This window comes from Solanum verrucosum, unplaced genomic scaffold (assembly GCF_900185275.1).
Source record: "Solanum verrucosum unplaced genomic scaffold, falcon-dt-bn FXZP01000060.1, whole genome shotgun sequence".
Lineage (NCBI taxonomy): Eukaryota > Viridiplantae > Streptophyta > Magnoliopsida > Solanales > Solanaceae > Solanum > Solanum verrucosum.
In genome coordinates this window covers 6,413,451-6,440,628 of record NW_026020129.1, presented here as the reverse complement: position 1 = coordinate 6,440,628, position 27,178 = coordinate 6,413,451, and the positions used below count along the sequence as shown (strand labels likewise).

Genomic DNA, 27,178 nt, shown 5'->3' with positions numbered 1-27,178 from the left:
GACTAATTCCTCTTGTTTCAATTTATATGATATCGTTTGATTGGATACAAAGAGCGTTTTTAGAAGAAAAAAAATATTTTTAAAATTTATGATCTAAAATAAGCATTTGATATTTGTGTGACTAAAAATCAGATATCTCAATAAGGATAAAATGAAAATTCTAAAATTCAATATAAAAAGTTAACATTCTTTTAAAAGACACTAAAAAAAAGTGTGTCGCACAAATTAACAGTATCATTATTACCCTTGGTACATGTATCATATATAGCTATGTGCAATTCAAAAAAATACAAGGTTTTGCATGTAATATATATGAGGGTCCCAAGACTTGGCAAACAAGTGGTTGAGGTTGAGGACCTCATGAGTTTTCACAAGACCATTAATTGGAGCATATATGATCCAAATAGAATAATTTACATCAGAACAAATTCTACCATATGAATTTTGACATCATTCATGATGGAATTATGGCATGTCTCCACAATGCACATGCACTTGCATTAAATTCATTATATTATTTTTTTTGTTTAGAGCTATTTAAATATTTAGTCTGTTTGTAAGGATGTTCATGTAATAAGTCGATAGATATGGTAAAGAATTTTTTAATAAGAGCGAAATAGGTCGGAAAAAATATATAATAAATACTAATAACTAACCCTAGCTAGTTATTTGAGCATAAGGCGTAGTTATAATTCAAACGTGTGTTCAAAATATAAATCCCTCCTCCTTGAAAATATTTGAATTTGAAAAAATTATGATCAAGTTAATAACGTGTGTCGAACGAACTCGAACTGGTCTAAGTTTTTGTTCTCTTGTGGGCTAGCTGTGGCCAACATGTGAGAATAATCGTCGCGTTTGCGGCAAGAGGAGATGGTCCTAACACCAAAATAACAATAATAATAATATTTAAAGAAAAAAGTCAATTTATTAATTGGACAAAATTAAATCTACATAAATTGATGTTACCAAATATAAGTGTCAAAATCAGTGTGAAAATATTCCAAAAAAACACTTCTTTAGTGCGTAATGCAGGCGCAAATTAGGAATTGATTTATTTATTTTTTCACAAGGACAAAAGACCAATAATATACCAGGCTTTAATTTGCATTTCATTCATTGACTAGTTGACTTAGAACAATAACCAAATATCAGTACAAGCATTTCAACTATTCCCTGAGAGAGAGAATGAGAACATATTATTGTGATTTTTGTGGCGAGGCGAATCTAAAATTTTTAAGATATTGAATCATTAAAGAACTAAGGAAAAAAGTATAAAGAGGGAATTGATCATTGTTCCGTCAATAGATAAATAACTCAACAACGTAATCAAGTGCATTATTTATTCTTTTGAAATATGAGTGTCAACAAATAATATTAATAGAACCATTCTAAGCTATACAACAACAACATATAAACAACTGTAATTCTTATAAGTAAGATTTGAAGAAGTTAAGATGTATACAGATAACATACTTTATTCTTACCTTTGTGGATAGAAAAGTTATCTTCGATAGACCCTTGACTCAAAAGGAGAAAGTTAATTCTTGAAAATATGTACATAAATTGAAATACCTAATTTGATGGAGAGACCATGAATAATACACATGAACAATAAATTATAGATCGTAAATCCACCTTTAATATTTGCGAACCTCCTTACCAATAAATTATACTGAATGTTCTGTTTAGATGCACACTTGTAATCATAAAATTATACTATTAAATTTTAAAAATAAAAATTAATTATTTAAAATTTATACTAGACAAATAAGAAACTTTATAAATGATATTAAATTATATATTTAAGATATATATTATTTTTTGAAAATATATTAATTAATAAACATATGTTCTTAACTAATATTATGAAAACATAATTGATTTATATTTTTTCAAATTAATATATTTCAACTGAATTGATCATGAAAACTAAAAGTATGAAGTTTCTACGAACATCGTGAAATGCATGTTTGATAAAAATATTAATATATAAATAAAATATCATAAATTATTAAAATGTTTGACAAAAAAATAATCTATCAAGTCTAATTAAAAAATGACTTGTAATATGAATTCAATATTACTAAAACAAATGAAACTGAAAATTTAACATAAGTTATAACTTCAAAACAAAAAATTTAACAATATACTCTTATCGCAAATTTCAACATAGCATACATAAATATGATTTATTTTTATTTTTATTAAAAAAGAAAACGTAAGTCTATAACCTTACTTAACAATAATTCTATTTTAATTTAAAAATTAAAATACTAATAAAATTTTGCTAATGAGAAAATAAGCATGGCATAAAGAAATAGATAATACGAAAAAATTGCATAGAATCACGTGAAGTAAGGTTGAAAATGAGATACAATGATGTAAAATATAAAATAAACTTATAAATTTTTTTAGAATAATAGAAATAAAAAAAGAACTTAAAATAATAGAAAAAAAATTAAAACAAAAAAATAAAAAGAAGAAATTAAAAAGTAATTGGCAGGTAATTACTATGCAATTATGAGCAATTCACATTCTCTCCCTGTGAATTGGAGAGTGTAATTAGCCCTGCCAATTACACCAATTACCTGTTGACCAAGTAATTATCTGTCCAACCAAACAGAACAGACACTATAATTACACCTAATTACACCAAATCTAATTACCAGAGTTACTTTTCAAACAGGCCCTCAGTAAAACTTCTGACTTCAGTACGATTATACTACTTTTCAAAATGTCAAGTGTCAAGTGCCATAGCAAAGTGGCCTGTGTCTGATAGTTGGCATTTTGATATCTTAGAACTTTCTAGAAGATCAATTAAGAAGAAGATAGAATAGCTGAATTATGTGGGACTATGAAATATTAATGGCAAAATTTTGAGGCCATTAGTAGTCGTTTAATTATGTATAGCCATCTTTTTTCTAATTTCTTAGCTGTTAAAAGAAGAATAAACATATCTTTTCTATTTTTCAATAAATACTTACTAGTATTCGATGTCTACATCAAAAATGTACTAGTGAAAAATAAAGGTTGTGGACGAATTATATCTAAGATCACACAAATTAATTCAATTATGGTCAATTTATTTTTTTTAAAATAAGAAAAAACAATTCTTAGCTGTTCATGTGGCATGACAGAGATAAGAAAAGGATAGCATCAATGCAATACCCTAATACAGACAAATATTTTTTCTTCTGGTCGATCTTTTCTTGCGAAATATAATGCAACGTTAGTAAAAGTTACAAACAACAAATCAACGATAATAATATATTTGGTGTATAATTTAATAAAGATAAAAATTACGTAAATTTTATCCTTATTTTTATGAGACATTAAAAAAATTATTTTCTATAGATCCTCAGCTCGAAAACTAGTATAAATCAAATTAATTAAGTAAAAATATGTCTACTACTAGAAAATTGTTTTCCAACGGAGATAATATTATCATACTAATATAGCTATTTATAACTTTCAATTTTGTCAGTTTCACAAGTTTCAATGTTTTTTTTTCCTTTTTTCTGGTCCATATACTCCATATATGAGTTGTAGCTAGGTGGGAAGAAAGGGAAACTTTTCGATTTTTTATTTTATTTTTCAGTATTATGAATTCAATTTCAATTTATTCAATCTTACGGTTCGTGTTGCTTTCATCTGTCTCCTATCCTAAATTTCTTTCTCTGCATGAATCAAGTTCTTCGACATGACCATTCTGATCGAAGGCTAATCATAGATCTACTATGATCCTCTCTTTATATATATATATATATATATATATATATATATATCTTATTTTCGATTTCAATTTCTAGAAATATTCGATTAAATTAACAAACAAACTTACAATTAGAATAATTATATAATATTATTACTGAATAATCAGGAAAATATATAAACTTAATAAAACTTGTGTACATTTCTTGGATAATCAATGCTAAAGGTATCTATTAGTATTTGATATCTATATCGAGTTTTGATCAAAGATCAATAATATAAGAAGTAGTTTTAGTTTTAAAAAAAGAAACCAAAGATGATGGCAGGAAAATAAGGCACGTTTCAAAAGATAATAGACGTGAATTCAAAATGGTAATTTAATTATTTAATTTCTATCTTTAAAGTTTTTAACTGACATTTAACTTCTTTTTTTTTATTATGTATTCAAAAATATTGAATTGAGATGAATTCGATCGACTGCTGAGTATAGAGAAGGTTAAAGACTAGGTCATTTTCCCATTATAATCAGAGGAATAAATCATAGGAAAGATTTGGTGTCAATTCTCATTTGTGCCTAGACGAAAAGTTTTTCAATAAAAACAGCCTATACATGCCCCACATAATACAATATTTTAAAATGTCTATCGAATATGACAAATTAAACGGAGTTGGGTTGGATAGAAAATGACTCGAAAGAAAATTAAAATTCAAAAAAAGTCAAAAATACCTTTGAAAATAAATTATTTTTATCCTTCGTTAAGTTTTGAGATCTATTTTACCTATGGGTGTCAAATAGGCGTGTTGGGTTAAAATTAGAGATATGGGTTGAGCTCAAATAGTCTAAAAATTGGGTTGGATCATGACCCGCTTAATCTCAATAATTTTAACATATTGTTATTTAACTTTAATGACCATAATTTGAATTTCAACTCAAGAAAATAACAAATATAAGTTACAAATTCGAGAATAAGGGTCTCTGAATCCGGGGACTGCAACACTTTAGTTATTCTCAATTTCTTCATTTTTTTACGAATTATCCTGCCTTGGCCGAAAATGCTAATTCCAGCCCCCAAGAGGCGAGAATGAAGTAGAATTTGTTTTTGATGATAGATCATATATACAAAACTCAGTAAGAATAAAAGGTGAATTGCTTGAATATTTGCGAAAGGACAATGCTCGGTAGCAAAGGTGCAATGCAAACTCGGTTTAACTTCACTTGTGTCCGGTTTACCTTGAAAAATGATGAAATAAGTTTTTCTTCCTCTTAGCGACTTTGAGCTCCCATAGATTAACCACTTAGACGGAGAGTCCCTCGTATTCTTTAGAGTCATTTTCAATTCGTCTAAGTGGTTAATACTTAATCTGACGAGAGCTTATTTTTACCCTTCGTTATGTTTTGATATTTGTTTTACCTTGGGGTGTCAAATGTGCGGGTTGGGTTAAAATTTGAGATATTAAAATGGATTGAAATAGAGGCTGGGTTGGGTCATGACCCACCCAAATTTACTTTGAGCTCAAATGGGCTAAAAATTGGGTTGGGTCATGACCGACCCAATTTGACCCACTTAATCTCAATATTTTTAACATAGATTTAACTTTTATAATTACCATTTGAATTTCAACTCAAGAAAATAACAAAAATAAGTTACAAATTCGAGAATAGGGATCTCTGGATCCGGGAGCTGCGATACTCTTGTTGTTTTCAATTTCTTCAACTTTTTACGGATTATCATGCATTGGCCGAAAATACCAATTCCAACCCCCAAGAAGTGGAATGAAATAGAATCCCATCAAAGACGTGATGATAGATCTTATATACAAAACTCGGTAAGAATAAAAGGTGAATTGCTTGAATATTTGTGAAAGGACAATGCCCGGTAGCAAAGGTGCAATGCACACTCAGATTAACTTCACTTGAGTTCAGTTTCCCCCAAAAATGATGGAATAAGTTTTTCTTCCTCTCAGCGACTATGAGCTTTCGTCAGATTAACCACTTAGACGGAGAGTCACCCGTATTCCATTTTCCTCAAGTCAAACGACTATCGATCCTAACCCGATGAAAAAAAGATTGAACTCATACTTGCCTTAACCTAATTTACTTGAATCATGGTTTTTGAGAGAAAAACATGAATTTGTTGAGGAAGATCGGTTGTAGAGGAAAACATGGATATAAAAATTCTAGAAAATGTAAAATAGATCGTAATTCATACCTTTAATATGAGAATATACATTACACTAATTCAAATAAAGATTCGTATAATTGGTTGAAATTGGAAATTAAATTGGGCTCAACTGAAGATTTTTTTAAAATGTGTTAAAACTTGAATGAGTTGAGATTGAACCCAATTCAAATTATCTTGAGCGCAACCATTTGGGCGCATTTTGACACCCCTAGTTTTACCCCTGCCCCTCTATTGTGTGTCTGTTGCATCATTTATGTAGCGGTTTCTAAGATTTTAAAATGAAAATAAATTTTATTATAGAGTGTAATATGTTAGAACTAATTAATTTGAGAATATTACACTCTCTGTGAACAAAGCTAATTCTTCGTTGGCTGATTTTTTTTTTGTTTCACAGGACCCAAATCTTACACTTTTAAGTTTATTAACTTGTAATGTGCTTGAATTTGTACGGTTGGGAGCGTCACCCCTGAATGAGCCTCACAATGCGCGATTCGAATTCAATCAGGGCTCCAATGTGGAATCGATAGCTAATTATTGTGATTTGTGGCAAAAGGAATGATCCAACCAAACCAATTCGTACACTGGGCATTTGTTACTAAGGGCCCAATTGCAAGAGACATAAGGAGGTCGCCAGGGCCTTAGCGTTTTGGGCTTGTCAAAGTAGAAAATGGCACTGTTGTCATTTGAACTTTTGTCCCTATATTTTGTGCTGATCTTTAAATTTTGTCTATTAAGACAAATATTAATTTTTTCGGAGTAACAAATCACACTCTTAAACTTGATCTCTATATTCATAGTTTGAACAACAATCAATTTAAAGAATAAAAATTAAAGACTAACTCATTTGAAGAACGAATCATGTAATTATTTCATTGTACGAAGATAGCCAATTTTAAGGGTACTGTTTAAAAGTTAAGACGCATTCAAACTTAAAATTTGAGGTTTTAATCGTTCAAACTTCACATGCACGAAATTTAACCGCCACAATATAAAGCCTCAAACATGTAGGTCCCATTTCAAACTTCGAAACATTCACTTCTAAAATTTGACCTAACATACTAAATCTTTGAGTTTTGATTTTGGCAATAAAGATTTAAAATTAGGCTCAATTTAGCTAAATGTTAAATAGCACCCGACCCATGAAGCCTAATATGAATGGATTCAATGATCCGACCCGAATACCAATCTGAATGGATATGATGACCCGACCCGAATACCCATATAAGCAAACGCTATTCTGCAGCAAACATCGTTAATAGGATAAGGCTTACTCCTTCCTGCAACAAGTCTTCTTGATTTCCATGAATTCTTCTTCCTTCATTTCTTAACTCTTAACAAAAAAGAACCCTAAATTTCCACTGTTCATACCCAAAATGGGTTCCATTGTTCTGCCTCAGGTCTGCTTCTTTACTTCCCAAATTTTCACTTACCTAGACTCTTGAATTGTGTTAAAAATTTGTGCTTTATTGAATTTACAGGCTTTATTTGTGGTTCCAAGAAACCCCACAAGATGTACTACTCCACAGAAGCTGGCATTTTCTGCCTGCGTCTCTCGAAAACCTTCTCAGTTGAATGTGTCCTTGTTTTCTGCTTCTCGGTTGTTAAGTTCAAAGTGGGGAAGTCGTTCTTTTGTTGTTAGAGCTGAAGCTGATTCTCAAGGGGAACCGGAAGCTACTGAGACAGAGGCCCCCGCAGAAACTGAGGTTGAAGCTGAAGCTGCAGTTGCAACAGAGGAAAGACCACCATTTAAGCCGAGGGCTAAGCTCGGAGATATAATGGGGGTAATTTGTCTAAACCCAGTATTTTCTTTTGTAATTGATTAATTGACTTTGTTATTGAGCCGAGGGTTTTTCAGAAACGGCCTCTCTACTAGGGATAAGGTCTGGGTCCACCCCCACTAGTGGGATTACACTGGGTATGTTGTTTGATAGGTTTGAGAACAAAGAAATGGATATAACGAATTGAATTGTGTAGAGTTTTTGAATTTTGCATGAAAAAATGTATACTGAAGTCTGGGAAACATAATTTTGTGCTAATTTGATGAATGTTGCACTAATTTGGGAGTAGATATTGAACAAGCAAGCAATTGAGGCATCAGATACTGTGAGGCCTACACCAGACATTAGGACTGGTGATGTTGTTGAGATCAAATTGGTAAGTAGTATCTGTATGTTGGTTGTTTGGTTTAATTGGTTGAGGTAGATTGCACCGCCAAAAGTTTAATTTGAAGGATGTCTATGAATTTGTAGGAAGTACCAGAGAATAGGAAGAGATTGTCTATTTACAAAGGTATAGTCATTTCAAAACAAAATGCTGGTATCCACACGACAATTCGCATTCGGAGGATTATTGCTGGTGTTGGAGTTGAAATAGTGTTCCCAGTGTAAGTCATACTTTCTGTACTTCAAAGTGTTGGCTTTGCAAGGTTGTCTATGATTTTCTTCATGCATATAGTACCTGTTTCAAAAAAGAATGAGGTAGAGGTATACGATATAGCACTACTAAGATATGATATGCTTGCAGCTCAAAGTGACATTCACAGTGTCTCATAGTCAACCAGCAAAAAGATTCTGAACTGTCTGCTAGTTTTAGGAAATGTGTTTGAAACTTAGCAACACGAGCCTTAAAGTCGAAGATAGCTATTTGAATACCTTGCCCTATTCTATCTATAGTTTTTTACTTGAACATCCTCTTACTGTTAAATACTTTTATGTATTCCTACTTTTATTCCTTAGTATGTCAACTCATTATCAACATAGAAAAGACGTATATGAGATGTGGCAGCACTCATGATTGATGCAATTCCTTGGGTGTGAAAATCAGATGTCAAACTGATCTTAAATCTGTTTTAGTTTAACAGGAAATACCTGAACAAATTTGACCGATTATCTAAACACGCAAATTTATGTGGCCACCCACTTGGTTGGTGTGTAGCCTACTTGCTTGTCCCTTGGCTACGGCATAGGGTGTGGTGAAGAGAAAAATATTAGTGTTCGTTAGGGAATTGTAGAGAGCTTGAGTGATCTGTAGTCAGTTTAGGGGACTTTGGCCTATTTTTCGTTCTCTGTATCCCTTCTGTACCAACAAAATCTTCTCTTGTCCTAGTTGGAGCTCTAGGAAAGTTGAAAAACCCATCAGGAAAATCTGGATCATGGTTCCTGCCTGTATTACAGGAGATGTTTTGATGGGATTTCAACTCATATATGCTCTCTCAGGGCTAGTTGTTTGGTTAGCCTTCTTAGATGGTCTAACCTTTCCCCTGGAAATAACTTAGATCTCTTTTTGGATTTTTTAAGCTCCTTAGATTTATGTTTTTGAGCTAACAGTTTCTTTTCTTTTGGAACTTTTGATTCCCTGGATGCGTTTAACGATAACCCACTCACCTCATAAATAAGAAAAAAAAGTTACTGCATATAAAACCATCTTATTTGACTATTAGCATCCTCAGAAAGCTATTCGATGTCAGAAAACTCTTGAAGACCTGCACGTTTCTTGTCCTCACACAATATCAACTCAAGAACCTGTATGCCCTTTTAATTCTGGCTATTCCTGAACTAAAACAAACACCAATTAACTAAGTGGACTGGCAAATCGGTATTTGGCAAGTCTTCTTTGTCCCACAGCACTTATTCACCATAAATATTCTGTTTCTTGTTCGCTGTCTGCCTTTCTCGTCATTAGCCAGACATGCAAGTTACTGGTGATATGATGAAGTAGAATTGACGAATGGTGTTAGACCTTTTGTTGAAATATTGGAAGAATTCGGTCTTTGTACTTCTGATCATTCTTGTTTCCCATCTGATATAGACATATAGTAGTTCAAAACACTTCCCCTCGACAAGAAAGACCTATTTTTGTTTTCATTTTTTTTCCCTTGGGGTATTTTGATCATGGCTGCCACTGTGCTCCAAGTGAAAAGATTGGAGAAGTAGTGGGAGGATCATTTTGAATTACTGACACAGATCAAGTTGTTTAGGGAACAAAGCCGCAACTTGCTAAAAGTTAGGGGATATGTGATTTAACTTTAAAAAGTGAAAAAGGATCTCTGGAACAGAACACAACTTTGAAAACAACCTCCCTATTCGTCTTATCTCAGTGAGTTGCTCTTACACTGGACATCTTCGTTCTTGTCTCCTTTTAAAACCTGGAAACATAATTTGAATTTCAAGTATCATCTAGAAATGTAATCTTGACTTCCTTTTGAGTTGCTCGTACACTGGACATCTTCGTTCCTGTCTCCTTTTAAAGCTTGGAAATATAATTTGAATGTCAAGTATCGTTTAGAAATGTAATCTCGACTTCCTATAGAGTTGCTCCATAGTTTTATGTCAAATTTGTTCCATCAGAATCACGGATAAAAGGAAGAACTTTCTTCATTTAAATGTGCATGGATAAATCCTTGTATTCTTTCCATATGTTGCTGGTGTGAAGTGACATGTATCTCGTGGAATTAGTTGAGGTGCACGAAAGTTGGATACTAAAATGAAACCTTATGTTATCATTCTCCTTTTGCTTTTGATGACAGGTATTCACCAAATATCAAGGAGCTCAAAGTAGTTAAGCACCGAAAAGTCAGGCGAGCAAGATTGTACTATTTGCGCGACAAGCTCCCAAGGCTCTCCACTTTCAAATGAGAGCCCAGTCCTTATAGTTGGCCTCTTTCAACTGTCCTTTTCCTTGACAATTTTTGTACCTTTTCTTTTTGGCAATTCAGTTTTGGAAGTGTAATTTACATCTGACATTGCTTAATAGGTTGTTATTCATTCTTTTTGTGTAGTCATTTCAGTCTGCTGTTCAATTTGTGCTTAGTTTTGCCTCATAATGCACGTGATGATGTATTCAACTACTCTTTCAGTTAAAGGTCAGTGATGGATCTAGGATTTTAAGGTTGTGAGTGTTTTGAAAGTGGTGGAGTTAAAAGGTTGTTTGTACAGATAGATATATTTCGAGACGAGGTTAATGGGTGTTCGGGCACCCGGCGGACTCTATGTGGGTCCGCCCGCGAATAAGGTATGTTATTCTAAAATGGACGTTGGACCTAACTTATCAGGTGATCTATTGTTAAAAATCATATAACCATGTAACTACCGATGTGAGATTCATATCCCTATATACTCAGACACGATGATTGAAGTATGAACATTATAAGATGGAGGTTTAACATCGAATAAATTAAGAATTAGAGTGAGTCTAACTCTAATATCATGTTAAGAAATTTCCTCGTTAAGACAATAAATGATTTCTCTTCAAACTCTTTCTCCATAAAAAGAATCTTTGACATTGAAAAATTGATTTAATATCATTTTCTATGTACTTTAAATACATGTTTATTTTATTAATCAACCAACATTATTTAATATCGGTATAATTCTATTTCTAACAAATGTTAAAATTTTAATTGAGATTAGAATAAATGGCACGACTTGCCTCATTATATATCCAATAATATACACTGTCGGTTGTTTACATATATGTTCAACTAATTTTAGTTATTTATACATTAATAAAAGTCTACATTAGGTAATACGAACAAAAAAAAACTAGAGTAGATGCTTCCCATATATCTAATGAGTGAATAAATTTTAAAAAAGGAATTTTCTTGTGTCCCACAAAGCAATATTAAAAAACAGTGTGTAATAAAAAATTCCTTTTGAGATACCCAACTTATTAAGGTATTATATAGATTTGATTTTTTTGAGAAAATACGTTGACAATATCTGAACTATTTTAGTTTTTGGAAATCTTTTATTTTTGTCTTTTAATATAATAGAAGTAATTTTTTTTTTTTTACGGCTTATTTAACAAAAAGTTGCGGATCATAATATCTTTATATATGATTTATGACCTAATTTCGCTCAACATAAATATATCAGGAATCAAGTTATCTAACATGTTACATGAATTGTATAATACACTACATAAATTATATAAATTGAATCATATCTTTTATAACATAACTTTTGAATTTTGAAGCTAAATTTTCATCTCGCTCAACACAAATTCTGAAACGGAAATATATAGCTACGTTACGTTACGTTTGATATCCCATTGAAATTTTTTGAGCATCCAATCGTAAAACAATAAATGGTGTAGCTCAGAGCCATTTAATAAACCTCTCGAAAATCTAACAAGAAAAGAAAAAAAAGAAGCATTTGCTGAGTTATTTTGATATAAATAATACTGTAGAAAAAGCTCAAATACTTAAAATTTTGATATAAATAAGTCAAACCTTTTTTTAAAAAATGTATAATTTTTTTCTCAAAGTTCAATAATATATTTAAGCTTTTTTTTTAATTAATGATGTGACCGAATTATAATTAATCATGAATAAAATGATCTTTTGCAAAATCCAAACTATTTTATTTTTTAATGATTGTGGTATCCAGATCAACTTTTGGTCATACAACAGTCTATTTCCCTTTCAAAAGAAATATCGGAACGATCACTCCTTTACAATCAGAGCGGACTCAAGAGTAGGGGTCTCAGAATCTATATTCCTAACCAACCACATCTCACCAGATACTAAAGCTAAGACGGATAAAAAAAATTACCTAATATTTCTTTGCTATCGCTGAATTTTGAACCTAAAACCTCAATATTTTCAACTAATGAATTAAATTTTTATCGACGGACATAAACGAGCCTAGTATCAAAATTCGATGACATATTTGCGTTTTTTTAAAAATAAAAAGAAAAGCAAGTAGTGTGGTAACATTCACTTTAGAATCGGACGTCAGCTTCCTCACAGTTCAGCCATGTGTCGTGCCATCATTTCCACCACCTCCATCATTAGTATTCTCATTTCATACCTCTCTATAACAGACCTTCATAACTAAGATATTCACTTTTTTCCTCTTCATTCTCTCGGAGCTCTCCGTAAAGCTACTCTCAGATCTTTCCGGTGAAAAGGTATTTGTTTCATCTCCTATACAGCATTACTATTTGATGCATTTTTGTGTGATCTAGGGTTTGTGTGTATTTTGGAATTCTAGGTTTTTGATAGCTGATCATTTTGAGGTTCGATCGTCACCATGACTGGTGCTACAAACCAGTTTATATCTGTTAGTCCTGAGGAACTCAAATTCCAATGTAAACTCTCTATCTCTCTGATATTTTGTTTCTGTCTTTGCGGTTGTTATACCTTTTTTTGTTTTAATTGGATTTATTGTGATGATGAAAATTGGAATTTTGATTTGGTTAGTCGCCTTGTGAGATTACACTGGATATAATGTTGTTGTTTGTTAATTGAGTTCTATCTACACAGATGTGTGAGAGATAATAAAAAATAAGAAGAAATAGAGGAGGGTTGTATGCAGGGGGGAAAACGATCTAATTTGTGTTTTATTGATCATTTACAGACCTGAAAGTATGTGAATTTGTCTTAAATTATGAACTTTTTGGTGAAATTGTTTTGACGAAATAATAGATGAGCAGCTCACATCCTGATCAGATCTATTTTTAAGCTTATCTTGTGGTCGAGGGTGGGGAGTCTGGATGCAGGAAAAGGGTTTATGAGACGAGGTGACTGCTTATCAAAAGGAGATAAAAGAATAAAATGACAAGAGAGTGACTTTATGGGTGAAGTTTTAAAAGGATTTCATGTAAGGTTTTGTTGTTAAATGTTTCTTTCGTCAATTTCTTTGTGCAAATTGTGAGTTCAATTGTGAATTTGACCGAGCCAAAAGAGTGATTGTGTATCAATTTATATTGGGGTGAGTAACTCTAAGCGATTAATCAGTATGATTGAGTTAAACTATAAGATATGGTATCTCCTAAGTTTGGATGGACAGAGTTACTTGGTACATTTGCTAGTGGAAGGTCGCATACCAGTGAAATAATTGAGGTGCCCGCAAGTTAGCCCAGACAACATCATCACTAATAAGAGAGGAAAACTTAGGCATGGTTTTCTGTAATTGTATGTGTCAAACATGGAAGCTAAAAGCTTGGCGCTAGTAGAAAATCAACTTGTCAAGTATAAAATTTCAGAGCTGTTGATATAGTTTGAGAACTAAGTATCTCACTAAGTTAGATCAGCTATATGAATACTTCCTATATATATTTTTAGTAAGAAAGATAATTTAATTAATCATAGTACCAAATAGATGCTCCAAAATATGTACAGGATTAAAATCAAAGTCATACATTCTTCAATTTACATCAAAACCTTAATGAACAAGGACGTCTTCAACCAAACAGTTCAGAGAATGAACAAAAGAACTATTCTCCACATTTTGAGTTGCTTCTTTTTTTTTGTACACCTCCCAGCTCTGAAAGGTCTCTTTTAGTATTTAGTCATAATCCACTGCACTCCATAAAGAACGATAAATAAATGCCAGAGTTACCATGTCTTGCTGCGATGTAAAAATAAGTGATTGGAGGACTCTAGCGCACATTCACACATGTAATATCTTAGTAATGTTCCTTTGCAACTAATAAATACTAATGTTCTTATGCAACAGAGCATATCAGTAGTAGCACAACTAAACCAGCAACATGATTGAGACCTTTGTACTTTACATGTTTTTGCAATTTTTTTTGTCTTCTGTGAGTTCTTTGGGTTGCATGAAGGAGTTGTTTCTTTTCTTCCTTGTTTGAGGCTTGTAGATCAGATGCCTTCTATTGGTACTTTTCGTAGCATACACTTATCATAACTAATATCACTTGGCTTTCCTGTATTAGTTGAGCAGGAGAAACAAAGCTACTGTGATCTTAAAGTTACAAACAGCACAGAGAATTATGTTGCTTTCAAGGTATGCTTTATCTGAATTTTTCAAAATCTCACAATTGCTTTATCACATTTTTTAAGACTATTACAACTCATATCTAGATATATCCTGTTTTATTTTCGTTGTTAGGTGAAAACTACTTCTCCTAAGAAGTACTTTGTTCGGCCAAACACGGGTGTCATACATCCTTGGGATTCCTGTTTTATACGAGGTGCCACTCTGAATCTTGAAGTTCTGTTAGGACTCAGAACCACTAAAATCTTTTATATCACAGTTAGCTTCAAATGTAATAGCAGAATATTTTGCAAACATATCCTGCACAAAAGTTTCTAGTGTTAGCCAGAAAATATAGTAAATTAGCATTAAATTTATGCACATGATGTTCAAATATTGGCTTGGATCAATTTACTCATTTTTGCTGATTGGATTTTCAAACTTAGGTAGGATGAATTTATCTTTCAGAGTTGTGACTTGGAATCATTCTAATGGCTTATAGTGTATTGTCTCGTGCGCAGTACAATTTTCTTTTTTGTTGGATTTATTCCATGGCAGATATTAACCCCCTTTTATTGCAAATTGGGGGGAATCTAGCCTTCAACCTACGGGTTCACGAGAACCCAATAGCTTTTGCTCTAACCCTGTATTTGTCTTAAGAAATCCACTAAATATTCAAATACTTGACTGTGAACCCAAGTATTATTGTATATTAACTTGAGGTCGTTGTAGGAAGCCATAAACTTCAAATTCTGGATCGCCATTTGCAATGATGATTACGTCCTTCATATATGGTGAAAGTCTAGGAACAAGGATATTATACTAATCATATACTAAAATAATCCAAGAGAACAGGTATTCTGTGACAAATATTTCTGCAACTTGGCCATTTGTAGTCTGTGACATGGAAATCTTATGTGATGTCTCTTTTTGTTAAGAGGATGCCTATGCAGTTAAATATCCATTTAGTGCACCTCATTGTACTCAATATTTTCTTCTTGTGACATCTCAGTTGTCCATGCAATTCATAATTCCATCCTGACATTGACATTGTTATATGTTTTCACTTATCAATAAAGGAAAATGATACCCTTTTAATGAGTGGTTGCATCCTGTATTGTTCTTAACTTAATTATGTCTCCAGTCACCCTTCAAGCTCAAAAGGAGTATCCCTCGGACATGCAATGCAAGGACAAGTTCCTCTTACAGAGCACCATTGTGAATAGTGATGCTGATGAACTTCCTCCAGATACTGTAGAAATTTGATGGAATTCTGTATCATGATTGAAGTGAGAATGTTTGTTATCTTCTTATTTTCACTCTATGCTATTGACTACTATTTCGTAATCCAGTTTAATAAGGATAGTGGAAGAAATGTAGAAGAGTGCAAGCTAAGGGTTGTTTACATCTCTCCTCACTCATCTCCGGGACATTCTGAAAATGCGTTTAAACAAAGTTCCGATGGCAACTCTGTAAGTTCTGAATTCAGCTCATAGTCTAATTTAAATTTCAAGTCCTTACTTTCTTCTTCCAAAAGTCATGATGCTCGATCTTTTAGGATATAATGATTGGTGACTGAAATGTATATATGCACATGAGATTTTCAAGAAAACTGGACTCAAGTTTCTCTAATAATATCTGGAGATTTTGAACAAGTTTTAGTCTTAAAAACTTGTCAGTCTGTCTTTTTCCCTTTTTCTTTTCCTCTATATAAGAGCCATACGTTGCTAGATTTCATAATGCAAGTAGTCTTTCCATTGATTTTCTATGCATGCTCAATTTAAATGTTTGGCTTTTCTAGATAATGGGTGTGAGACAGGGTTAGGTGCTTTATGTGTTTGCTTTAGTTTGTGTCTTTGTGATGAGAGGGTTTGCGAGATTTTCCTGATGAAACTGGTGAAGACAAAAAGAAAATTGAGAGAGGACGAACAACAATTATTGTCCTGTCTTTTGAGGATAAAATGATAATGGAAGAACAAATATGTACTATCTCACCTCGCTTCTCCTTCCTAGATGGAAAATTGTGTATTTTTTTTGCTTATAACAAATCCTAAGAAGAAACATTACACCATTAAGAAATAGAAGATACAAGATCTTTTATTATTTAAATAGCTGTTTGTGTCAATGATATTTTCCCTTCCTTGAGGAAGAACAGAGATAAAAGAACTTTGTGGAACCTGTAATAAATAGTGTTGTGTAAGGTTTACTTGATAATTAGGTTGTCAAGGATGGTCCTTGTGAAAACGTGATTCTGACCACTTTTTCCTTGGTGGAGACACTCTTTCTTCTTGCTCCTCAGGAACTACTTGAGGAAATTGAGACCTCATATGGAGATGCCCATCTAAGACTAAATTTGAAGAATGTAGCAACTGCTAAGGCTTTTATTTTTTAACAGAATTTCTTTTGGGGAAGTTGTCTAAGGCACTAAGCCCACCAGTCACTTGAAATTCAACATGACCTTTGATCTCCTAGACTATCCCCATAAACCCTGGTCAAATCACGGGCCATATACCATCTTTGAGTAGTTTTCGGAGCCACTTTGCCTTGTATCCCCACACTTGATTCCAGATGAAACTTTTCAAAACAGATGGTTCTACTTCTCAAACTTGAGAAAAGAGAACTGCAACTCTAGATATAGAATTCAGTCAAAATTGTGGATGAAGTATTCCCAGTTTAAGCTTTCGTTACTGACATGGCATAGTGTATAAAGCTCTGTTATCGATATTCGGGACGAAGAAATATTGTGACTTTAGATAGGTATTTTAGCTCTTATTAATTGGAGGCTTATGTTGGCCAATTAAAACTTAGTCAGTCCTGCAAATCATGCATCCACAAAAGATTTTAATGCTATCGCCATCTCCAAGTTTGTACATGAGATGCAGAATTTTATCTTTGTCCCTAGTTTGATATTGTACTATATATGCTTTTTCTTTGATGGTATAGAGTCAAGCAGTGCAGCGTGCCAGAGATGAAAGGGATGCACTTTTTCGACAAACGCAGCAGTTGCAACAGGAACTGGTTAGTGTACTACACATTTTTCTATTTATTTGGTTATGAAAATTACTTTCATGTAAGAATATATGCTGGTCCAAATTAATAGTACCATATATTAGTACATAAAGGTAGCTCAATATATAGAACTATCTGATCCGATTAATCCTAGTTGATACATGAAAAGCAGCAGAAGATGAATTGCAAATGATGTGTTTGACTTGCAATTAGTTTATTATAATCTTGGGTCCTTATACACGGTCATTAGATAAGGCCAAAGACAGGATAATTCTGTGAACCAAAAGGAGATGGAAAGATTTGAAATCACCCTTTCACATGGGAAGAAGGAGTATAGCAACTTGATTAGTCTCATCTTGATTTATTTGAAGCAGATAAAGGAGTATGTAACAAAAGCTTTGGACGTATATTTATCTGGTTGTGTAGAAATTAAACTACAACTTAATGAAAAAAAAAGCACGAGAAAAAGATAGTTGTAGATCAACAGTAATAATCTTACCTTCATAAATTTCTCGTGTATCTGGATCTAAGACTGTTCATTTGTGGATAAATGAAACCTCAAGTTAAATTATTATCGTCTTGCATGCATCTCCTTTCGTATAGTTGGCCACTGCTCTCATATATGTTGCCTCACTGAACTACAGGAAGTGCTGAAGAGACAAAAAAGGCGGAGAAGTGATTTAGGCTTCTCTCTAAAGTTTGCACTTCTGGTGGGACTCATTGGGTTAATGGTTGGGTTTCTGTTTAAACTGTTGATGTCTTCACCTTCTACAGAAATTGTTGATTTTTAAGAAAAACCAAGTCCCCTCGTTCGTGGAATTATAGTTTTTCTTTTAGTTTACTGTAAAATTTCTAGTGTTGGTGAACTGCTGTAGAGCTCGCTGGCTCTGTTCTTTCTGTGTAAATTGATCATTTTTATGTGGAATTATAGTTTTTCTTTTAGTTTACTGTAAAATTTCTAGTGTTGGTGAACTGCTGTAGAGCTCGCTGGCTCTGTTCTTTCTGTGTAAATTGATCATTTTTATGATATGATACCTTGTATTCATTCTCACCATTTTTCAGTTCATATATGTTCTCTTTTTTCTTGAAATCAGCAGCTTTTTGCTTGTCTTATGTGCCACAGTGCCAGAATTATGAAGAAAACTCATATAATTTGTTAAGTACTCATTCTGTCAATCTCAAGAGCTAGAGTAAATTTTAGGTTTAGCAAACATAAAAATCATACTTGTATGTTATAACTATAGTTTGTATAATTGCACTCCAAGTTTGCTATGACTATGAATCTGTATATTTCGGTATACATATACATAAAAATCTGTAATTGTATATTTCAGTATACTTATACATAAAAACTTGTCATATCTTGATCTGTATATTTCGGCAATCTGTATATTGATTTGTATACAAACTAAAACATAGTAATTGTATATAAACAAAATTACTACATATATACATAAAAAGATTATACAAACATGTCTTGTATAAACAGCAAATTGAATCTAAAGTTGAATTTGTATAAATAAACTAAAACATAGTAATTGTATATAAACAAAATTACTACTTATATACATAAAGAGATTATACAGATAGGTCTTGTTATATATAACTATGACACATATACAAACAATAAATTATATACAAACAAATGCTATATATATACAATTAATTTTTATACAACACATATTTGTATAAAGGGAATTCGTATATACAAATATACCTTCCGAGTGGGGTACCACCAGATGGCAAAAAACATGGATATTTTACTGCGAATTACAAATAAAACAAACTATGACTATAACATTTAATTTAAATTAATAGTAAATTACGGTCCCAAAAGGATAACTTGTGAAAATTTCTATAGATATATTTGGGTAAATTTGTCCAATTTAAAGGCCCAGCCCAAAATTCTGTCTATTTGACTTATTTTATTTGATGTTTTTCTTGTTTAATCTTTTTCAATTTCCGATAAAACAAATTGGCGGGATTATCAAACCCTACAGCAAATCATTTTCCCGCTCCTCTATCTTTCTCCCTCTAATTCACTCATCTCTTGCATTTCCTTTTTCACTTTCTCTCATTTCTCTGCAAGCAAAATCCTCATGTTTTTTCTCCATCTTCAGATCTGAAAATCAATGGAACTTCAATTAACCTCATTCTCCGACTCGGACTCCGCCACTGCCATTTCCGATGTACATAAAGCATGGCACATTTTCGCTCTTCTATTATCAACAGGAAGACCAGCTCAGCCATCGGAGCTTTCATCCAAATGCACTTTGTTTTCAGCTTCACCGGAGTTCATTGAATTTCTCTGTTCGATTCCTAATTCTCCTCTCCATTTGACGAATAATTACTTAGTCACGTTTTCTTCCATCGGATTCACATCAACCGTTAAATTCTTCGCGAATGCGGATGCGTTTACGGCTTTTGTACCTCAGTTGGAGTTTCAGGAGCTCCAGGATAGAGGACAGAGGGAGTGTATAACTAGGACTTATTATAGGAAAAGGAAGAGAGCTGGATCGGAGTTTGAGTATTCACAAGTAGTTAATAAAAGAGGACTTTTCAATTATTTTTATGGTAGGACATGGTAATTCCAGTATTTTTTGTTCTTTTAGTCTATGTGTTATGATTATGGTTAACTTGAGTATTTTGTTTGATTATTTCAGGTAAGGGAAGAAGTCAGATGATGATGCCTTTGCCTTCGATGGCACGGAGGATTTTCAGACAGGTAACTTTGGAGCTTTTGATGTTTTAATTTGAAAATTTGTGAGCCTTTGTAGTTAGTTAAGGTGTACTGCATGCTGATATTTTGTCTAACCTTTAGAATTAGCGTTAGCATTCAATTGAGATAAGAAATATGTGAATGAGATTGTTAATATGACGACATAAATGTCAATGTTTTCTAAACATGAATTGGTGAAAACATTAGAAGTGTCTAGACTTGGAATAAAGAGATTTTTGTGATAAGTTTGCGTTGAGCAGATTAGGATTAGATCTGAATTCTGATGCATATAAGATGCAGACTCAATGTTTGGGCCATTGAGGCCCTATAGATAATATAAGACTTAAAAGACTCTATGATTAGGAGAGTTTTCCCTTTTTGGGAGGCCAATTAATAGTCAATTACAGCTCTTCATGAAGTTCCCATTCTTCACAGCATATACAAATCAATATGAGAAAGGATAATTAGAAACTTGTATTAGTGTATGACTTAAATGACATGGAATAGATGCCCTCCTGTCCACTTGAGCTATTGATTAATAATGCAAGCGACTAATATGTATAAATAGAAGTGTTTATTTCCTAATAGTTTAAGCTTTTGGGTGATATGGTTTATACACCTCAGGTAGACAGGTTTTGAGTTTGAGATCAACATGATATTTTTCACATACTTGGACCAAGAGAAGAATTAGGCTTGCACGTCAGAGGGTGTATTACAATCCTTATATAAATAATCAAAATTCTCTAATCTCTAATTGCTTTTACTTTTAAATGGATAATTCACACACTTCATAGGTAAGGGATAATGCAGTGAAAATCCCCCTCTTAATTCATGATTTCAGATCGCTTTTGATTCAAAAGAAGAGGAGACTGTCTCAAAAAAAGAAAAAAAAAAAGAGGAGAAATCATTCATATGAAAAGTTAATTAGGCAACTGCAATTTTTTCTTATAGAACTTGAATTGGGATCAAATAATAATATGGAAGATCACTAAGGGCCTGTTAGATAATATGACACACTAGTCTTCTCAGAATTTTCTGTCTATTATGTCCAAGACTGAGGGAGATCTGGGATTTTGGCCGGTAATCTTGCTTTGCCTCACCATCTGTATGATTCTTCTTCTTAATTGACTTTCATTAGAATGTATTGTTTTGTTCCACTTTATGCTAAAGTTTAAAATATTCATTTTTGTTGTCTCTAACATTGCTGGTACAGGCATATCTCCCCAATGACAATTCGAGGTGTGGCATGAACCAGTTGACAAGAATACCATTGTCATTGGATTGCAATTTCAGAGAATTTTATGAAATGTTCAGAACCTCTTGGGTAATTGTTGGTAGTGCCAGATCATCAAGTTCTGGACTTCAGAGTATTGAATATGAATGCAAAAACACGTTAGAGAGGGGAGAGAACAGTGATGAAGCAAATTTTGTACATATTCCTATTTGTAAATCTAAAGTTCCTAGTCATAGCCTGTTCAGATTCCCTAGATCAACAAGAGTTGAACGTATCACAGATTCCATGCTTCAGACTAATCCACACCCTGCCAGTTCAGCTTCTGAGATGGTTGGTACTACAGAAAAGAAAATAAACTCTTGCATAAATTCCTGTACTATAGTGGACAAAGAAATGGAAATTTTGCTATCTGCAGCTGATGCTTCTGTCTACAACTTTGAAAGGATGACTCAAAAGGAAAATTTTGTGGAAGGCAACAAAGAAGAATCGGCTTCTTATCCTGTTAGTAATATAAACGTTAACTGCACTGAGACTCATACAACAAAGGCGCTCATATCATCTCAAAATGATTTGCCTGCAGAGAATGCTACCAAAGAATGCTCGACTTCACTTCTCCACATAGATACAGCGAAAAATGATAAGCCTCTGCAGAGCCATGCCATCTTAGCGCGCACACAATCTTTTGGTCAGAAGCAGCTGGGAAAGTCATTCCCCAATTCAAAATCCTTTCAGAGGGATGTATTAAATCATGGGGAGCCGAAGAATTCCAAGGCACCAAAGGATCATAATGCCGCCAGTCTGCTTCTCAACAAAGAGCAACTTAGAAGAGATGCAACGTCAATCCCTGTGAAGCTGAAGCACAAACAGAACTATGACTTGGGTATGGGAATTAAAGAGAGGAAGGAAAATCCAAAAGAAAATGGGGAGAATGTCATATGTAACTCTGCAAAAGTAAGCTCCAGCGCATCATTTTATTTGACTTGTATTTGGTAAGCTTACTGCTGTAAAATCATGATGTAAACATCAAGGTGCTTATTTTGTAGAACCTATCGGAGCAAAATCAATTGCCTAACTTTGACTCTTATATTGTGGAGGAAGAAGAGGGTTCAGGTATTTTACCTTTGACTGGCTTTCAATCTGTAGCAATGTTTATTCTGAAGTTTTTATCAATTTATGCCTTTAACAATCCTGATGACTATTTGCAGGTGGTTATGGGACGGTGTACAGGGCAAGGAGAAAGAGTGATGGAGTGAAATTTGCAATTAAATGTATGATATACACCCAAACACTTGCTTATTATATTAAATTTAAATTTCTTTGATTTGCTATATCTGATCGTATAACTATTTTAGGATCCTTTAGCAGTTGAATGCTGTTTTCATTCTTCCATATTGTTGAACTTGACTGGTTAACTTCCATGATATATCTGTGGAAAGGTGTAGGTCGATACTCGTTAACCTTATTGAGCAAGGTCAAAGGGAGAACGTATTGTAGTATAGGTTGGTGGTGCATCAAAGATTGGAGGCATTCTTCTGTCTTCATTATTACTCCCTCCGTCTCAACTTATGTGATTAGATTGACTGACACAGTTTCAGAAATATGGAAAGACATTGCTATGTTCCAAAACTATCCTTGGAACTAATTAATTTTTTAACAGAAATGTACTTTATGAACTTTTTTGCCAAATAAGTGGAACCCAACATGGGTAAAATGTTGATAGGGTCATTAAATGCTTGCCAAATAAGAAAATGTGTTATTCTTTTTGTGATTGACTAAAAAGAGAAGTGTGTCAGTCCCAAAAAGATTGAGAAGTAGAACTATCTGTTTTGTTTGTGGCACTGTGTGTTGTTTTTTGTGTCTCTATATCAGTTTGAGGCATTGTTTAAACACTTGTGCATTGTTCCCGTGCTGAAACATTGTTTCATTATCAAAGAAATGGTAAAATGGAGTATCTATGCTCTTTTCATCATTGAGTTTCTCTGATACACATCCATGTATGGCCCTCAGTTGCCTTAACTGGGGACCAATTTTGATGCTTTTATGGTGATCAATATAATTGAGAAGTTTATTGTGACTTTGCAGGTCCTCACCCAAATGCTAACACACAACATGTCCATAATGAGTTAAAGATGCTCGAGCGCTTTGGGTAATGACGTAGGAGATTGTTTTGAGGAGCCATGGATACAGCATGAATATATGCATATATTATATCTATAGCTATTTATGCACTATGGGAATGCTTCTAAAACCTTTGCTTTATGACAGGGGAAAGAACTGTGTCATTAAGTATGAAGGATCATTCAAGAATGGAAATTCTGACTGCCTTGTTTTAGAGCATGTCGAGCATGATAGACCAGAGGTTGATTTCTCTTTAATCTTTTGATTTATCTAGTTTAAACATATAATAGTTGTTATGTTAACATGTTTATTGTCATGGTTCATACTTAAGGTATTGAAAAGGGATATGAATGTTTCCCAGCTCCGGTGGTATGGCTTTTGCATGTTCAGGGCACTTGCTGGTTTACATAAACAGGTAAGAATATCAGAAAAGATGCAAGTGAACTGAATGGATTTCCTGGTAACACAACTAACTTCTAATTTTCTTACACGCAGGGTATTGTTCACAGAGATGTTAAACCTGGAAACTTCCTTTTTTCAAGAAAGGTTGATAAAGGCTACCTCATTGACTTTAACCTAGCTCTGGTGAGTGGGCTATCCAACTTCGTAGAAATTTCCTTCCTGTTATGTGTTGAATTTGAACAATCTAATTGATTTTCCTTATCTATTTACTACATAGGATCTGCACCAAAAATATGGAACATCAGGTACTTCCTCTTCGTGTTGTTTTCCTTCGCTTGAAAGATGCCTTGTGCTTCCAAGTTCCCATTACATTATGATTTTAAGTTTCTCTTCAACAGAAGAATGAGCTTATTTAAGGGGAAAATGGACAAAAATGCAACATTATCCCAAGATCGCTATTAAAATGTGACCCTGAGACTGTTTTAACTTCCAATAGTGTTGAATACTTCAAGTTCAATCTTCATTACATTCTCTTTTATTGTATATTAGCAATTGAATGTTCACTAAGAACTGCATATGTATAATACACAGACAAGACAAAGTCAAGCCATGCCACAAGCTTTAATAGTGATCCTATTTCCCCTGCCAAGTCTCTTCCTCCAATAAAACAGAGAAGATTCTCAACTGTAAAACTTGAGGAAGGCATCAATGAGGAAGCAACAAAAGGCGCTAAGTCTCCAATACGATCCAAAAACCTTAAAAGGAAGGCTGACCAAGAAAAGGTTGGCACTGATATTGCACATAGGAGTATTAGAAAAAGTCAAGGTGCTGATGGTTCGGGGGTAACCTCAGCAAAGGATGCCACAAGCAATAGGACTCCATCAGCAGAAAGGTTGAGAGAACCCCTTCCATGTACTGGTAGGAAGGAGCTGATTAACCTAGTGCAGGAAGTACGCCAACGTTCAAGCCATGTAGATACGAATGGTCCAACTTCTAAGAGAAAGCGGGTTGCTGCAACTCCAGGAAAAGTAGAAAAGAAGTATTACATAACTCCAATGCCGTTGCATTCATCTGGAATTGCCATTGGTGGTGCTGGTTTACTGAAAAGCAAAGGTCTGTTATTTTGTGTAACTAGTTTTGGTCGGAACTGTGGTCTGAGTTTTATTTTCCACTGTTTCCAGGGGACCGGATGCAAAAGCGAGAAGGACCCTGTGTTGGAACTAAGGGTTTCAGAGCTCCAGAGGTTAGTATAGCAATTAGCTAATTTTGTATTCATTTTCACTCACTGTGATTTAGCCTGTTGCCCATATATTCATTCATGCTGCCTTTTGTTTTAAGTTGAAATATAGCAGTCATCTTAACACCATCATCATCATAAAAGTCAGAATCCTTTAATACATAATAAAAAAAAATCACTGGCCATTATCATCTTATTTTGCTTATTCCACTGATCGAGGACTCGTAATGGGTGCATGAACAGGTGCTATTCAGATCTGTACATCAAGGTACAAAACTTGATATTTGGTCAGCTGGAGTCACTTTACTCTATTTCATTATTGGCCGAACACCATTTGCTGGAGATCCTGACCAGTAAGAAACTTTGTCTGTATTCATTGCCATTGAACAAGATAAATGATTATGGGAATTTGCTAACCATTGTATAATATCTAATTAGGAACATAAAGGAAATAGTGAAATTGAAAGGAAGTGAAGACTTGTGGGAAGTGGCCAAACTACACAACCGAGAGTCTTCATTTCCAGCGGTACTAATAATTCCATTGTTTTCTTGAACTGTTCTTTTTTTCATTCAGCTCCATATGCATAGTTCTGAATAGTACATTACCATGAAACAGGATTTATTTGACACCAAATCTCTATCGCCTGTAAAATTACGAGATTGGTGTTCAAGAAACACCAGAAAATTAGATTTTCTGGAGATCATTCCCCAATCACTTATTGATCTTGTGGACAAATGTTTAACATCAAACCCAAGACTGAGGATTAGTGCAGAGGACGCCCTCCGGCATGAGTTCTTTACTCCATGCTACGAGACTTGGAGAAAGCAGAAGCTGCATCGTCTAAGGTTTAGCCAAGAGTCCCAAGACCTAGGATCTACACTTACTCTACCAGAAAGTTCTCAGTCGTGTAGTATTGTAAACAAAGTACAAGTAGCTAATTGAAGCCTTTTTACCAGTTGTCATGTAAAAATATCTAACCAATGCATGTAATTCTTTCAACAACTCTTGAATTTAGTGTAGTCATATGCTTTACTGATGTTGTATCTATAAGTCGTTAATAGAAACTCAAGGCTATTGTTTGCTTCCTTTTTTAACTGTGACTGGAATCATTTGTTGTCATTCAAAGGAGTGAATGAAAGCGTTTTACAGCTTTAGGTGTTTATGTGATGCGTGAACCATATCAGTTTACTTGCAAGAAAAGGCAAGCAGATTCTTCATACTCCTTGTTCCTTTAGTTCTTTGAAGGTTCAAGGAAGCTTACTTTTACAAGTAGTAGACTATTTTGTTTTTAACACACGCTCTTTGAGTGCGAGACTTTGAAAAGGAGAATAAATGTTGTTGATGACATGGCAGTTTTCAATTGGCTGAAATACGTGTAAACATAGAGGTGACACCCCGGTCAATTCTATCAAAAACCAACTTGTGGTTTTTGAGATAATTTATAACTTAACCCATACGTAATACTTATACAATTGTTGGTTCTTCTAGTTTCTTCTGAACCCAACGACTCAGTATTTCCCTTAGTTGCCCCTGTATTTAAACATTAAATTAAATTACTGCTCCCTTCAAATTTCATTTTTCTTTCGTCAATATTAGCCCATATAATTTTGTTTAGTTTGTGGAATGCTAAACATTGCATCACTTCTATCAATTAACGCATGATTTTTTTTTTATCGTATACGATATTATCCACCCATAATTTATTTAAAATCAGAAGCAATGACAAAAGACAATGTGACTAGCCGATAAATTTTTTATTACCAAACGTAGACAATTAATTAACTTCTAACTAAAATTACTTGTTAATATGCAATTTATTGGATTTATTTTGTAGTATTTACAAA

The 27,178-nt window shown here is 33.5% G+C and overlaps 3 protein-coding genes across 3 annotated transcripts; all 3 read left to right on the top strand.

Annotated features, from left to right (window-relative positions):
* The first annotated feature begins 7,152 nt into the window (after positions 1 to 7,152).
* Positions 7,153 to 10,674, top strand: LOC125826407 (50S ribosomal protein L19-2, chloroplastic-like). The gene is made up of 5 exons (XM_049505728.1): positions 7,153 to 7,291; positions 7,373 to 7,675; positions 7,962 to 8,048; positions 8,144 to 8,277; positions 10,420 to 10,674. The coding sequence occupies exons 1-5, from the start codon at positions 7,268 to 7,270 to the stop codon at positions 10,526 to 10,528; spliced, it is 657 nt and encodes a 218-aa protein (XP_049361685.1). The 5' UTR covers positions 7,153 to 7,267; the 3' UTR covers positions 10,529 to 10,674.
* A 2,213-nt stretch (positions 10,675 to 12,887) lies between these two features.
* Positions 12,888 to 18,543, top strand: LOC125826406 (vesicle-associated protein 2-1). The gene is made up of 7 exons (XM_049505727.1): positions 12,888 to 12,983; positions 14,574 to 14,644; positions 14,750 to 14,831; positions 15,759 to 15,868; positions 15,967 to 16,086; positions 17,558 to 17,632; positions 18,268 to 18,543. The coding sequence occupies exons 1-7, from the start codon at positions 12,926 to 12,928 to the stop codon at positions 18,412 to 18,414; spliced, it is 663 nt and encodes a 220-aa protein (XP_049361684.1). The 5' UTR covers positions 12,888 to 12,925; the 3' UTR covers positions 18,415 to 18,543.
* Positions 18,544 to 19,684: 1,141 nt separating this feature from the next.
* On the top strand, positions 19,685 to 26,276 carry LOC125826683 (uncharacterized). The gene is made up of 15 exons (XM_049506039.1): positions 19,685 to 20,197; positions 20,287 to 20,348; positions 21,556 to 22,527; positions 22,620 to 22,686; positions 22,782 to 22,844; positions 23,659 to 23,722; positions 23,842 to 23,935; positions 24,026 to 24,109; positions 24,190 to 24,279; positions 24,374 to 24,401; positions 24,688 to 25,209; positions 25,278 to 25,339; positions 25,577 to 25,686; positions 25,772 to 25,859; positions 25,950 to 26,276. Exons 1-15 carry the CDS (start codon positions 19,756 to 19,758, stop codon positions 26,274 to 26,276), a joined length of 3,075 nt encoding a protein of 1,024 aa, XP_049361996.1. The 5' UTR covers positions 19,685 to 19,755.
* The last annotated feature ends 902 nt before the right edge of the window (positions 26,277 to 27,178 follow it).